This window comes from Martes martes (assembly GCF_963455335.1).
Source record: "Martes martes genome assembly, chromosome: 4".
NCBI lineage: Eukaryota > Metazoa > Chordata > Mammalia > Carnivora > Mustelidae > Martes > Martes martes.
The window spans coordinates 31338074-31355364 of NC_137891.1; the positions used below are offsets into that span (position 1 = coordinate 31338074).

The following is a 17291-nucleotide window of genomic DNA, read 5'->3' on the forward strand; positions in this document are numbered from 1 at the left end:
CAACTGATGGATAAAGAAGATGTATACACAATGGAATATTACTTAGCCATCAAAAAGAAAGAAATCTTGCCATTTGCAACGATGTGGATGGAGCCAGAGTACATTACACTAAGCTAAATAAGTCAGTCAGAGAAGGTCAAGTATGGTATGACTTCACTCATGGGGAATTTAAGAAACAAAACAGATGAACATATGGGAGGGGAGTAAAAAAACAAACAAACAAAAAAACCCGTAAGAGACTCTTTTTTTTTTTTTTTTTTTTTTTTTTATTTTATTTAAGATTTTATTTATTTATTTATTCGACAGACAGAGATCACAAGTAGGCAGAGAGGCAGGCAGAGAGAGAGGAGGAAGCAGGCTTCCTGCTGAGCAGAGAGCCGGATGCGGGACTCGATCCCAGGACTCTGGGATCATGACCTGAGCCGAAGGCAGAGGCTTTAACCCACTGAGCCACCCAGGTTCCCACCGTAAGAGACTCTTAAAGATAGAGAACAAACTGAAGATTGATGGAAAGAGGTGGTGGAGGGGAGAGCTAGATGGGTGATGGCTATTAAAAAGGGCACTTGTCATGTTGAGCACTCGGTGTTGTATGTAAGTGATGAACCACTGAATTCTACTCCTGAAACAAATACTGCACTGTCTTGTGACTAACTAGAATTTAAATAAAAATCTAAAAGAAGAAAAAAGAGAGACTCTTAAATGCAACCAAAGAAAACCACAAATGTCATGCAGAACATCAAATATAAAAACTGTAGAAGACTTCTCTTCAGAAACCATGCAAGTCAGAAAACATTGGAGTTCTGAAAGAAACATCTTTAAAGTTCTGAGAGAAAAAGAAAACCATATATGACTTAAGTTGGTAACATACTATAGTTACTTTCTAAACAATATCTGGAGTTTATTCTCCAATTCTGTGTTACTTTACTATATTCTCTCTGCATGCTGAAAGCTCTTTGTTTAAAAAAGCAGCAGGTGTGGAAAGATAAAACATATATTCACACTGGGATTGAATTCTTGCCCTGATAGAGAAACCTTGGACTTATTAACCTTTTCTGAAAAAAAATTTTTTTTTCCTGTGAAGAAGGAATAGAACTACCAACTTCACAGGCTATTCTGAGTTGATGAAATACTTAAAATACCTCATACAGCCTCTGGTATATAGTAAATAATAAATAGTAGTTATTTTCCTTTTTGTGTGTTATACCAAGTTTGTAAGAGTTACCATTCCGAACAGTGCCCAGCAGTGGTCATTTTACTTCAGTTTTTTGAAATACTCTACCGAGAGCAAATCAGCTATACTCTATTACAGTAAATTTATATTCCATTACCATTAACAACTGCAAAAGACCACCACATTCTAAATTAGTTATAAGCAAGGTCCATACTAACCCAAACTAGTATTTCCACCAATATCTTCAAATATTCAAGCAGTTGCTGATATTGACAACTTAAAATGCAAATGCCCTATTATAATATTTCAGTAATAAAGCATGATTAATTTTTTTTTCTAAAGTAGTATTCATTACCTTGCCACTGGTAATATATTTGCAATTAATTTTAAGAAATTTCTCAGTAAATGCTTCTTCTTCCTCAGAAGTTGAAGATACAACTCGTGCAGGTCGAATACCAGTAAAAGTAGATAAGGGAGTTGCTTCTTTCGGGTGGACTACGTCAGGATTCTTTAAAATAATAATAATAATAATAAAGGCACATCAGAGAACTAAATAAAAATTAAATTAGAACATTTTTAAAGCCAAATGAAGTTTGCCCCAATTCTCATCACATTCTTGGACGTCAGTTCAAAATATTCTTTTTTTTTTTTTCTTAAGATTTTTATTTATTTGAGAGAAAGACAGAGACAGCAAGCAAGCATGAGGCGGGAGGAAAAGAGGAGGAAGAGGGAGAAGCAAACTCCCCATTGAGCAGAGAGCCTAACACGAGGCTTGATTCCAGGACTCCAGGATCACAATGTGAGCTGAAGGTAGACTGTTAACCGACTGAGCCACCCAGGTATCCCTCAAAATATATATTTTTTTAATTTAAAAAAATTTTTTTGAAGATTTTATTTATTCATTTGACAGAGATCACAAGTAGGCAGAGAGACAGGTGGGGAGGAAGGGAAGCAGGCTCCCCGCTGAGCAGAGAGCCCGATGCGGGGCTCGATCCCAAGACCCTGAGATCATGACCCAAGCCGAAGGCAGAGGCTTTAACCCATTGAGCCACCTAGGTGCCCCAAAATATTCTTAAATAAAAAGAAATAGGAAAGAATGGCACTGTGTTCACATTCAATAAAGATCTCTAACAGAGCTTAAACTTATATTTTCAATGATTTCTTAATGGGATATATATTTATGGATAATCTGGAAAATGTGAAAACTACATCTCTTGTACCCGCACACTACACACACACACACACAACACACACACTCTCTCTCAATTGCTCCTGAGAAAACAGTTTACTAAACCCCTTAGGTGTTAGGAACAGAGAAAAGACAGAGTGCTTGTCTGTGATACTTAGGTATTCCATTCACTGGAAGAGCTGTTTAAAATATTATGCTACACAGTTTATCAATACCACTGTATAAAGTAGTAATTGGTTAGATCACAGAGTCTTGACTTTTTTTAATGCCATGGACCATTCTCACATTGAGACTAAGAACTTCCTTCTCAGAACGTATTCTGAATATTTAAAATAAAGGATTATGAAGAAAAACAATTAAAATGAAACACAATAATCGAAACATTTAAAATTTAGTTATAATTTTATTCATATTTATAATAGTTATATATAGTTGATACATATATCCTTCTTTATTAAACATTAATAAAACCCAGTGTGGACTGATAATCAAAATTTGAACTATATGGCTATAAATAGTATTTTTAATATGTAGAACTCAAAAATGATTTGAAAATATTTCTGAGTTCTACTGGGGACAAAGTCACAGGTATGCATAGTGCTACTCTATAGTTTGTTTATATTCTTAATTTTCGAAAAATATTATATTTCATTATAATTCACTTAAAGTTGTTTATATCCAAATTCACAGACCCCCTAGAACTCATGGGTTCCCCCCAAAGTTCAACATTCTATACAACGTAGGAAGGCTAGACAAATGTCCTTTATTCTTTGTCTTAAATACCTCTAGAGGCATTTTATACTTCCTGAGTAGATGAACAGTGCCTTATAGAATAGTGTTCATAGTACCAAGGCTCTTTAGAGCTTTAAGATGAAAACTGGCACTTTGGATAGTGCTGAATTGGCCTTTTGAAATAATAAACAAGAATGCCTCCTCTTCAATCTCAAAGATTTTGAGATACTTGAAAAGCACTCTCAAATTTTAACATAACTTTTTCTATTTCAATAAATGGATCTAACTCCTTAAGTCTGTACCAGGACAAAATTTTAGACTTCCTTTCTAAAGTTTATTCCCCTTCTCCTAGTAGATACCCAACAGATATTTTTTGAAGGAAGAACAGTACAGAATATAGCAAAACAATTATATTTAATATACTATGAATGCATTTTTTAAAAACCTAAATGGAATTAGATTGTTAAAGATGCATAACACTGTTCAATCATTAATATCTATTAACAAAGTTCTCAATCTTTTCATTTTATAATAAAAACTAATAACTTTACACTTACCCTCTTGTCTCTGGTAATTATCATACCTGAGTTTTATATGATTCATAAATTCATTCAGCACACATCATTTAAAACGAGGTATTAGTAACAACAACATTAATGGATGCTTATGACTATTTGTTATATTTAAGTGTTATATGAACCTTTTCATTTTACTTTCAAATCATTCATATTAGGTATATATATTATTACCTAAGTTTAAAGGGCACTATGGTTAGCCACGTTCAGTAACTTGCCCAATGAGTAAGACGAAGCTGATATGTAAAAGCCACGTTATCAACATTTGAACTAGTGAGCTTCACTGCAACACTTACACCTTACCTTTCAAATATTTTTCTAAACAATTGATAAATGTGCAAAGGGACTAAAAGCCAATTCCAGAGCCAATGGAAGGCCCTCTGCAAGCTGGTACAAAGCTATCAACAAATTTTGTTTGACTTCAGTTACTGCCAGTTGACAACATTACCTACTACGTAACCTAATCATTTGCAAAAACCATATCAAGAAACACTGTCAAATGCTTTCCTTATATGAAGATAATACCTCGTTGAACAACATGATCGCTTAGGTTCCCTCAAAGTCTCAAATTCTACAACTCAGTATCTATAGCAATCCCGATTTGGCAGTGTAATCCTATTAAAAAGAATACATGAGATTAGCGTAGTAAATGCTCAAAGTATAGCACATAAGCACGTAAGAGTACATTTCTTTAAAAAAAAAAAAAAAAAGCAACGCTTAGAGGAATTGTAATTAGATCTCATCATAACTTATATACATGTACATTACCATCCAAAATATCAGTATGTCTATGTAGCTGGTTCTGTTGGTATTTATAGATTCTGATGCTTTTTTGATTTTTTAGTTTTTAATTTTTTTAGATTCTGATTCTTAATGCAGTGATTTTGAAGCTCCTGCATGCTTTCTGAGATTTCTCTGTGCAATTCTGTTTTAGCCACTAGGGACAGAAAGGTCCTTAAAAATACTAAGTATAAATATTTATCTAATGAGCCTCAGTCACTGTCCCAAATGTTCAAATGTGCAAAAGCAAAGCATCACTAGAACAACTGAAGCAAAAAGGTTGACTTATGGTCATCTTTTTTTGTACAAGATGATTAAATATTATACATTACGATTTTTCCAGCTATGAAGTGGTCAATAAAATGTAAAATAAATGTAAAATAAACACTGTTACTGGTCAGGTACTGGAAGAAATGGATAGCACATCAACTTGAATTAATTTAAATAGTTTAAAAATGGAACAATTTACAAAGATATTATGCAGTGTATACAAAAATCCAGGGCAAACAATAGAGGTGTCCTTATTACCCACAGGCCTAAAGGGAAGTAACAGATACCACAGAGACAGAGGGCTCTTGTGTCTGATGAGATGAGAGGTCAAAGCATGTAGCCACACCCTGAAGTGTGGCTACATGCAGGGAAGGAGCTAAGAGAATAAATATGTCCCCCTCTTGCTCCTTTCTCTTATCTTCTGTCAGTGGTCTTGAAAGACCAAAACTAAGAGAAGCAAAAGGTCAAGGGAGCCCACTGATGTAGTCTAAAGCCCAAGGAGGGTGTACAATGGGTCTAGAGGAGAAAACAAAAACAGCCAGGCCAAGTGCTGTATCTCCTAAGTTTGAGGTCAGAAATAAATGTCAATACTTTCAAAGTACTTAGAATTGTACCTGACACATGGTAAATTTTAGCCGTTTCTTATTTGCTCTTACACTGGTTCTGCCTTCTTCTATGTTTCTTCATCAATATGTGAAGAACAAAATGGGTAAAAACTACTTGACCCTGGAAATTCTCAAAAATAATATTTTTATTTTGAAATAAATTACCCAAAAAAACCCACTGGGATCCTTTGCTAACAAAGCCATGAACATAATATTTTAGCCTCCATGGCAAGCTACTACAGAGCTGAACATCAAAGAAACCTATGGGTGCTTATTAGAATTATAAACTCTGACAATTTCTGGAAAAGCATGTAACAGTGCTAATAAACATTATAATTACTGTAATACAAACATGAATTATATTTAATAAAACATAAGATTCTTGCTTCTAAGGGACTTAGAATGGGAGACCTAAATCCAATAATTATATATGGAGATATAAACAGTAGAGATATGTAGAAAGTTATATAGGAGTATTTTATCTTGTGAATCTAGTAATGAATATATTCCTAGGTAAAAAAACAAAATATAACTAAAGTTAATAAAATTACTGTTCAAATTATTATTATTATTATTTTTTAACTACTGCCTACAATGAGATAGCAGGTGATGACTATCACCCAGGGAAAGGGAAAACTTCTAGGAGTCAATGTTTCTCAAGTCCTTCCTGGATTCATCCTAGGGAGAAAAAATTTATTCATATGACCAGTCATATTAGACTTTCTGGGCATCTCTGACAGCAGCTGAGTTACTACAGATTGAAAGGTCATTCATTAAAAGGTCATTCTTTCCCTCTCTCCCAGTAACATGGCAAAAGTGAGGAAGAGACCATTTTCACAAAAGAGGCTTTGTTGCTCCCTTTTAGCATTCTCTTCTTTTTGATCTTACACTTGTCAAGAAAGCTAGTTGGTAATAACATTTGGGTTAAAGATGAAGGAGAGAAAAGGACCCTACAGTGTTTTAGTCAGGCAGGATACTACAGTCAAGTTTTCACAATTCTGCTTTAGGGTTCGAAAAGGAGGGTAAAATAACCTAAGGCTACATTGCTCTCCTTTGTTGTTAAACTGCTTATGAGTACAGCAATTTGTGTCATGGGAGAATGGCATGGCCATGTTCAAAAAAGTTTTCTTACATCATCTGGTCCAGCACTACCTACTCATTAGAACCTGACTTCCGCTCTCATCAATGGTGAAAAATGTAATATATTCCTTTTATGAGACTGCGTTCTAAAGTACAGTGCTGATGTATTTATACAAATAACATATCCAACAAATAAATATTTGGAAAATGACCCTACTTCTCTCACTCTCTCACACACAAACACACCCAAACACATACTAAAAGCCCCTGGACAAGGAAAAAAAGAGTTAACAGTATTTCATGTACTTTACTCCATGAAAGAAGTGGAACTCGTTTAACAGTATAGCTTAGAAATTAATAATGTCTAATAATTTGTAGGCAAATTAATATTATTCGGTATCTTAAACTTTGAGTGCAAATTGGGGCAGAGAAAAAAAGATGCCTCCTAAAGTAGGCAAGACAACACAGAAGACTCTCCCACAGGAATCTAGTCATTTAATAGAGGAATAGACTTTTTTTTTTTTTTTGAGGAATAGACTTTTATATGTAAACATAATCACTGGGTCATAAAAAAGGAAAAATTATGATTAGTACTAATTTACATAAAAAGGTAAAAAAATAATTTCTTTCAGAGAGATTTTAATTAAAATTATTAAATACAGTTTGGGTCTTTAAAATTCATTTATAAAATGTAACTTATATAAAACATTCCTTAAAAATGCTAGGTAAATTAATCCACTATTAATTACTCAAAATACTTGGAAGAATGATTAAGATGATGGGATTTTTTTTTAAAAGGCAGTGTATCAGGGGCACCCGGGTGGCTCAGTCAGTTAAGTGACTGCCCTCAGCTCAGGTCAAGATCCCAGGGTCCTGGGATAGAGAACTGCATCGCATCAGACTCTGCTCAGCTTCTCCCTACAGTCAGCTTATCCCTCTGCCCCTTTCCCCTGCTTGTGCACTCTCTTTCTCTCTTTTTCAAATAAATAAAATCTTTAAAGAAAAATAAATTCAAGAGTTCTAACTGCTGTAGAAATAGAGAAAACTGAAAGAAAAATCCAACAGGACATGGACTTCCTATCGTGTTACCGTCATGCTTATTAGGTAAAACTCTTTCTTTACTTAAATTATTACATGGTATTTATAAGAGAATGTTGATGAATATCTGGACCACCACCAGTAAAAAAAATTAATTAAATTAAAATAATTCATTTTATTATTAAATTAATTTAAACTGCCTGGTTTAATAAGAATGTTCCCTTTAAAAGCAGAAATTTATAAATTTATGTAGCAAAATAAAAAGGGAAAATTGTCTTAACCATAGTCAAAAAAGGATAAAAAATCATGATGATATGTACATACATAGTGAGATTTATTCATAGCTATCTTTGAAAAATAGGGACACTTACAGTGGCCTTATCAAATTCAGTCTCAGAAGATGTTGGCGACAGAGGACTTATAGGGCTTAGAGATGGAGAGCTCTCAACACTGGAGACATATTCAGGATCAGGAACATATAAAACCTTCAAGAAAGTATTCACATAAAAATTCAGTCAAACTGAAATATCAGTAACGGAATGGTGTTCTAAAAGCAAGTACCATTAACAATGATCTTCACCAATAAACAGAAAAAATAAAAATCTTCAAATTAAAAGAATATTTTTTACCCTAAAATTCTAACAGTAAAAAAAGATGTAAATTCAATTTAGACAAGCTTGATAATAAATACTGTCAAAGATAGGGTGGGGAAACAATAATTCTCATGTACTCTGGGTATTCATCTTAGACGACAATCTGGTAATAGCTGGCAAAATTTAAGATGCACATATCATTTAACTCAGCAATTTCACTTCTAGGATTTTATAGAAATGTCTGCATATAAAAAAGAGAAAAAGATATAGAAGAGTGTTCCCAACAGCAATATCTATAATAACAAAGGAGCTGAAACAGTCTAAAGCTTACTGTGCTTTGTTAATATATCAAAACAGTCAATACCACCTACACATGAAAAAGTCTGAGGTCAAGCCATACTTAAATAAAACATTTTCTAATAATCAAAGTTAGATTTTAAAAAAAGGGAAAGGCTAGAATATTTCTGAAAGAGGATACAAACTATAAATGTGGTTGCTTCTGGAAAAGGAAACTGGAAGTCTGAGATGGGATAATTTAAAATTTTTTATCATGTACATGTATTGCTTTGAATATTGTAATAAGCTCTTTAAAATTACATTTGAAAAGATAATTCACAAATATTATCAATCTTAGTAATTTTCAATTACTAAGAAAAATTAATATAGATATGGGACCACTTTCTCTTCTAGAGACAATATGATTTGTTCAAAGCATGCATAAAATTATTCCTAAATTTTCTATATTATTAACTATACTGCAGTGGATACTTTCTGTGTTGCTACTGAATGCTTCTAAATACCAATGAATTAAAAAAAGATACCTGTCCAGTAACAACTGCTCGGGAGAATAACTTATTTAACTGAACAAGTTCGTTGGGCGTTGTATCAAATTTCAGGGCTATACTATTCAAAGAATCCCTTGATTCAACCTGTTTGAAAGAAAAAATAAGTTTGATCTGTTAAAACAGAAAAACTAAATCATGAGGTTTAATGTTATTAAGATGTCTGTGGACCAATCTCACATTTCATTAACAAGTGGTATTTTCCATCTTTAGATATTTTCCATCTTTCTATCTTTAATTAACTTAAGAAATTTTGTGCTTTGCTGGCAAATGGCCTCAAACTATTATTATACAGTGTATATGCTTTATCATAATATATCACAACTATACGTGGGCCTCTACTTCAAGTAATTTCCAAATACAAAATATAACTTACAAAACACAAATGATTTTTATCTTACAAAGGCTCTAAAATATATAATTCCTCTGAATTGTTTCTAAAACATATGGAACCTAGAAACACACAAATTCTATTTTAGCAAAGTATGCCTGTATCAAACTGAAGATGCTATTTCTAATGATCTTTACATACACATCCTTTCATTTAATTGTATAAATTAGAAAACATATTTGAACCAAAGTAATCTGCTTCCAAATCATTAATATCCTTTAATGATTGTATTTATAGAAATCTTAAGTCATGGGATTTTGCCAATTTCCCTGAAAGAAAAAGTCACTAGATCAGTCAATACAGTCCTTTGGAGTCCTCTATATATAAGGCATTATGACAGCTCTGTAGGATAAAATCAAGTGCATCTAAGTGGTTTTAGTGCACAAGGGATTTAAAATCTAGTTGGAAAATAAGAAAGACCAAAAAGGTTATATGAGGTGAAGAGCAACTTAAATGAAACAACAAATATAACAGAAGTTCTGAATATGGATAGTGTACCGTATTTGCTCCAAATTGTCCAGGAAAGATTGTATTAAAAATATTTAAAAGCTGGATTTTGAAGAAGGAATAGGAATTTGAGAAGAGAGAAGGGAAAGAACATTCAAAGTGAAGAGCACAGGACTGACGTGTTAGGAGACAGAAAAAGTACAACACACTAATGAGTTTAGGACTTTAGGAAGGTGAGTAACTAGTGTTAATTCTGAAAAAGGATGAGATTAGAAAGGCATTTAGAATTAGGCTGGAGAAGACTTTCAAAGTCAAGAAAAATAGATATGTATGTAATGTAAAAAAAATAAATATGTAGTTTTCCTTTAAGGGTTATATAAAACTAAATGTGTGACAAATACATGGGATAATTGAATAGATTTGTTTCCTTCCTTTTATGCAAACTTTCTCATCTATGTAATGAGAGGATCTATCACTTACCCTACTGAGATAATATATGTAGAAGCTCTCTATAAACGAATTTTACTTTGCAGTAACATCTCTAAGTTTCCAAAATACTTTCATATTGTCTCGCATTTTATCCTCACAATGATCTTATTAAATGGAGTGAGTAAAGTAGTAAAAGACACCAATAGTTAAAAAGCAAAGAAGATATATAGCTTGAGTGACAACAGGTCTAGGATTAATGGGAAAAGAGAATAGATGCAGAAAAACCAACTTAACACTACTGCAGTAAATGAGGTTAAAAGTAACAAATACAAACAGATTAAGGTATATAAGGTTTCCAAGTAAGACTCAAGAAAGCATTCATGGAATGAATGAGGTTGTGATGATGGTAGTAGCAGCAGCAGCAGGTCAGGGGAGCAAATGGTAATAAGCAACTGATGCTGAATCCCAAAGTTCCAATCTGGATGAATAACAGACTGAAGGGAAACAAAAATAAGAAAATCAAGCATTGGACAAGGATGGAGAAATTGGTAAGAGGTTTGCTACAATTTGGTAACTATCAAATGAAAGTAGGAAATACAAGCATCTAGGAAGGTAAGAATAGAAAAAAATTGGAGGCTCACTTCACACAGTTTATATAGTAAAGTTCTTAAGATCTGTAATAGATTGTAAATGCAAAAGTGAAAAGAAACAAGGGACCACTTATATTTGGAATCAAGAAGAGTAGAAGAGCCAGTAAAAGAGACGGAAGATACAGTAAAACTGGCAGCAAGAATACCAGGGCAATGAAATACAGTCCAATTAGTTTCAAGAACAAATAGAGGAAAAACAGGAGACATACTCTAAGAAATGATGGGTGATAATGTTCCAGAACTATGAATGACATACTCCTCAGACTGAAGAAACACAGTAAGTAAAAATTTGTCTGAATCAGGACTTATTACAGTGGCACTGCAGAACTATATAAAGAAAAAAGGGCAAACTCCAAAAACAAACTTAAAAAGAGAAGACTGCCTAGAAATGAATAAAACTAAAAAGGCAACAGAGGGACATAAGACAATGGATTAAAACAGTTGTCAGAAGACTGTCAACCTGATAATCTAAATAGACAGGTCAACTAACAGGAATGAGGGTACAGTGAAGACTTTCAGACATCACTTGATTATCCATTCCCAGATCCTCACTGAAAACAACCATTAAGAAGAGGAAAAACCAGAAACCAGAAAGAACGAACAATGAGCAAAAAGCAACAAAGGAAAGGCCTCTGGGTTTGATAATTAGAAAATCATTAGTGCCCTTGGAAAAGGCTCTTTCATTAGAAAGGTATACAAATATTAAATTAGGAAGAAAATGACAATGTATAGCATTTTCAAGATCTATTTTTGATTCCTACTGAAAGTGATTTCACAATTAAAAACATAATGTATGTGTGTTTATATACATACATATAAATTATTTTAATTTTAAAGCTATGTAAATACAGTGATTGATTTATACTATATTTAGGTGGTATAAAATATATTTAAGATAGATCGCAAATATTTCAGAACAAATTCTGAGAGCACATTATGATATCAAAAGTTTTATTTTAAGAGAAATACTGAGGAAATAGATTTTTTCCTCAATATAATAATCATGCTATATAAGTATTTTATATAAAGATGTTATATGAAAGTTTTATAAAATTGTCATAAGAACAGAATATAAGACAGTAAAATTTTATTCAGATTTTAGAAATAGAAATACACTTCTTACTTTCTTCTAGGATTTGGCGTAAGGAATAGACTAAAAAATAGGGAGTAGAAGTCTAAACAAAGACCTGCAAGAGAATGTTTTATAACTTTTCTGGGTAATACTTGATTACTCCTCAAAGGTCACCTGTAACGTTAAGGAAAAATATAACCTCAAGTTTCAACCACTCCCCCCATAAAATAATGGTTCTTAATTTAAATTTCATTCTGTTACAGAGAACACAAGTTTTATTGAATTATAAGAAAAGAATGGTAAACTCCTAAATTCAAAATGAACTACACTTTTACAATGCTTCACAACCGCATTACATGTGTAGATAACATCGTATGCCTCATGCCTATAATCCTATGCCTGTATAAACACTAATGAACACATTAAATTACATGACCCATTATTTTACTGTTTGAACTTATTTTCTCAATTTCTCAATCATGCAGAGAGGGTACAAGCACACTCAATTGAACTTATACTTTAAGATTCTTTAGATGGTAAAAATAATTCTACCCTAAATACCTGATTCCCAACCTTTTAAAATAATACTTAGAATCTCAAAATTATCAATTATACAATATATAGAAATAAAGTGTAAACCAAATTTTTGATAATTTTTTTCAATTTTAAGGATACATGGAAAATAATCAAAATCAAACCAAGACTGGAAGGTTTCATGACACAAATGCAGAAATTGTTTAAAACTGCTATTTGCTTCTTAATAGGGTTGTAACATTAGAAAACACAAAACAACATAAAATTAAGGCCAGTTAAATAACTGTTTATAACTTCATTAACATTACGTAAATAAGCAACATTTATATATAATCAGATAAGCATTACACCACAGACTAAAGTGGATTTCTCACTTCAGTTTTCCATAGTAACCAGAAATGTAAAAAGCTGACTGCCAGAGAGATGTGAACGTCATTTGGAAAACAGAAAGAAGTTCCATTTCAAAGCTAAACAAACTTAGCCATAAAACAGTGCAAATAATCATGATGTGAGAGGTTATTCTGGAAGATAAATGTCAATTTATCTTTTCAGTATTCTATCTGCCATTTTCATTATACTTAACACTGCTGGGCATGTAATGAAGATCACATTTATAAGAGAGTAAATATGTTCCTAAAAGCCTAATCTAATAAAAAGGATTACAACACAGGAATTTTGACTCCCCGTAAATTACCATCTGCAACAAATTAAACTTGCTGGGTAACTGTCTTTGTACCACACTTAACAAAATTTCTCCTTAAGGAAAAATAAAACCTAAAATACAATTAAGAACTCAAGTATGATTAATAAAATAGTTACTTAAAGGCAAGTATTTTTGAAATAAGGCAATTAACGATCTTTGTCTTATTTATTATAGTAGAAACAAAGAATGTCAACGTAATACTCTTGCAAAGACAATAACTTACTGTATACTCAACAGTTCCTTTAGGTTTCTGAAAGGACATTCGTCTCCCATCTTTCTTGTCTAAGGTCTTCTTTTGGCCAGTGTCTGAAAGAAAATGAGGTAAAACTATTAAATTTGTTTTCCTTCCAGAGCAATGTCAAGGACTGTTAATTAGAGCTCACTGGGCAATTATCTAGTAGACTTACTACTACTACAGCTTGCTTCCTGGGATTCTCTGCTCTAAAATGCAACCAACTGCTGAAAAACGAAATGTACCTTCTTGCTCACTAGCTTGCTTGCTTTAAGAACTGACCAGTATGAGACACTATAATAACTGCAAGTCAATTCAAAATATGAGCAACTGTCGTGAAAGGATTATTAAGTGTTATTAAAAACTGAATTGTGGATCATTTCTTTCAACCTATCTAACTTGATTACAATTAACTATATATTTGAAGATATTATTATTATTATAAACCAAACCAAGTCTGTAAAATATAACATTAGTCCTCACAGGAAAAAAATAACTCCACTTCTAAAATCATAGTTAAAGATGAAGTCTTCTCTATGGAATTATTTCAAAGTATTAAATTCCTTATTTATATACCATAAAGTAAATTAAGATATGCTTTTGTATATAAATAAACTTTAGTGCATTTCATTTCAGATAAAGTACTAAATATTTTTTACTTGCTTATCAAGGCATTTCACTTGAACATGTCATTATCACCAAGATTATGGTACCTGTTTCACTTTAAATTTTGCATTTAAAAAATCTCATCTATACTTCATGCAACAACCATTACACTGAATTGATAAATACCACTCCTATCTAAATAATATAAAATGATTAAAGTCAATCTCTAAAAAACAAAAACCAAAACTGAATAAGATAGTTGGGTAAACAGTTCTAACAAAGCATTAATAATAGAACTAATAAGTCTGAATATCAAAAAAGTCAGTTAGTTTCACGGTGCTTAAAAAAGCTCTCCTTCCTGATCACCTAAGGTAACCCAAGTCTCTGTTATTGATCACATAGCATTTGTATGTCTCCTTCTATAGCATCTGACTCCGTTTTAAGTCTCTATCTCTTTTTAATCCCTTCCACTAAATGGTAACCTGCAAAATACTGTGCTTGCTTTGTTCCACAATGCCTCCTCAGTGCCTAACAGCCTGCCATGGCAAGCATCCAGTTTGAATGAACTAATGTTCTGAAGCAACAACTTAAATTGTACCTAGAACTATCACAATTTTCATAAACCATCATTAACTTTCCATAAAGAAAACCAGACAAAGAATTATGGCTCAACCATTATGTCCCTGGGGGTATCCGCCATTATGCCCCATTCCCCACTTTTATTTCCTAAATATTTACAGAATTCTTAAAAACTGAGAGTGGAAAAAAATGTAAAAACTCAGAAAAATAGGCAAAACATATAATCAGACAATTCAAAGAGAATATAAAAATGGCCCTTAAACATATAAAAATATTTTCAATCTAACTGGTAACTAGAGAAATGCAAATGTAACTACACTGAGATACCATTCCTCACCTATCAGATTGGTAAAAATTCAAAAGCCTGACTACATATTGTTTGGCTACAGAAAAAACAGCATTCTTCTATATTTATGGTAGGAACGTAAAATGATATAACGCTTATGGAAATGACTATTATTTTTGCTTATTGTAACCTTTTTCCTCTAATGAATAGCATATATTTTAATTTGATTTTATAATAAAACATTAAATTATTTTAAATCTAAAACAATTTTAAAGGTTTTAAATAGTAATTTCTGTTCTTTTCATAAACAGCAGAGGGAGCTAAAAACACTATCCTCATTTTGCTATTTAAACTTAAGCAATGCCGAGTATAATTACAGATTACTTTTAACTAATAATATATATCCATCCTTAACTGATTTTAGGAATAACCATTAGTGTACATTTACTTTGCCTAACTGAAGTTTTTCAATTTGTGTTTCATAATATCCCAAGAGTTCACTAAATACTTAATCACAATGAAGTTTGCAATTGCTCTCATTTTCGAGAGTTCACCATGGAATGCAGTTCAGAGCATGAAAACCAATGTACCAGATTTCTATAGTTTAAACTTTAAAATAAATTCAAAGTATCCACCTTAATAATTTACAATTATATATTACTTTAATGTTTATTACAAAAACAACTGTAAAGGTTAATAGCCAATTATTAAAACATTTATTCATAAATATAACTACCAGAACACAATGGAACAAACTGATCATTCTACCAGTATGAAAACAGAATCACATAATCACATTATTTGAGACTTTCTGAAAATAATTTCAGTTGCCACCAAGCCCAGTCTCTTATTGGGTAATCGTAATACCTTTTTTTTTTTTTTAAGATATTATTTATTTATTTGACAGATAGAGATCACAAGTAGGCAGAGAGGCAGGCAGAGAGAGAGGAGGAAGAAGGCCCCCTGTCGAGCAGAGAGTCCGATGCGGGGCTCAATCCCAGGGCCCTGGGACCATGATGATCTGAGCCGAAGGCAGAGGCTTTAACCCACTAAGCCACACAGGTGCCCCCATAATACCTTTTATAAAGATAGTTACCAGCATAAAAGAATCTAGACAGTGAGTATGGAGAGGAGAGGTCTTTTTCTTCTTCCCCACAAAAGTTATTACAGTTTAGAAATACAGATTTGTGATTTAACAATCAAAATAATAAACATTTATCAAGTGCTCAGTATGTGCCAGCCATTGTTCTAAGTACTTTACATTTATTACTTTATCTGATTCTTCAACCCTATAAAGTAGCTATCATTATTATCCTCATTTGACAACTTAAACTGAAGCACACTGTTGGTTATTGCAATTGGGAAAATGTTACTGGCATCTAGTGGGTACAGGCCATGCATGCGTTACACATTGCATGCTAAACAATGTACACCACATTCCCCTCATAACAAAGAACTCTCTGTCCCAGAATGTCAATACTGTTAAGGTTGAGAAGCCTTTCTATGTACCCAGCACCTTATATTATTATGTGTGGGATACAATAGGTGTTCCATAAATTTCTGATAGGAAATGAATATATAAAAACTTTCCCAAGGGGAGCCTGGGTGGCTCAGTTGGTTAAGCCACTGCCTTCGGCTGAGGTCGTGATCCCAGAGTTCCAGGATTGAGTCCCGCATCAGCTCCCAGCTCTTCTCCCTCTGACCTTCTCCCCTCTCGTGCTCTCTCTCAAATAAATACATAAGATCTTAAAAGAAACAAAAAAAACAAAAACAAAAAAAAACTCTCCTCAAGATACAATTATCTCGATATATTGAAAAGAGCAAGGAACTTGGATTTTACTCTACCATTGCCAGATGCAGACACTTAACATGTAATCTAGAACAATAAACTCCCATTCTAAGATGAATCCTACAAACTTCTATATTCTGTGTTTTCATAATTTGGTCCAAGATATTTTATAACTTCTACTCTAATTTCTTCTTTTGCTATTTAGAGAGTATTACTTAATTTGCCAACATAATAACAGTTTCTAAAATTTATTTATTGGTTAGTGATTTCTAGAGTAATTGCACCATGGTGAAAGAAAATACAGAAGTTCAAAGCTTTGAGATTTGTTGAAACTTGCTTTATAATCATATGTAAATTAGTAAATACTCCATAGGTACTTGAAAAGAATGTGTATTCTGTACTGTAGGGTAGTGTTATATGTGTGTGTATCATACATACATTTAATCTATCTTCATATCAAAAAGGTCAAGTTTGACAACTGTGTTTTCAAATTTTCTATATTTATATTGATTTTGCTTTTGTATGCTTATTCTGTAAATTACCAATACAGGTTGTTAAAATCTCCCACTAGAATTGTGGGCTCTATATGGTCCCTTATAAATTTTTCTCCTTTGTTTTCTGTATTTTGAGACCATGACACTAAGTTCAAATACATTAGGAATTGTTTTGTCTTCCTGGTAAATTGAACCTTTCCTCAA

The 17291-nt window shown here is 32.5% G+C and overlaps 1 protein-coding gene across 3 annotated transcripts in view; it reads right to left on the reverse strand.

The window, feature by feature from the left end:
- The window catches only part of LOC308341128 (oxidation resistance protein 1), a 76729-nt gene that overhangs the window by 47444 nt on the left and 11994 nt on the right, over window positions 1-17291 (reverse strand). For all 3 annotated transcript variants that reach the window (XM_080800812.1, XM_080800811.1, XM_080800813.1), the window contains exons 2-5: window positions 13325-13407; window positions 8855-8962; window positions 7812-7925; window positions 1527-1679 (exon numbers count right to left, since the gene is read on the reverse strand). In XM_080800812.1, coding sequence (XP_080656938.1) covers window positions 1527-1679; window positions 7812-7925; window positions 8855-8962; window positions 13325-13407 — 458 coding nt within the window. The remainder of the gene's footprint in view (window positions 1-1526; window positions 1680-7811; window positions 7926-8854; window positions 8963-13324; window positions 13408-17291) is intronic.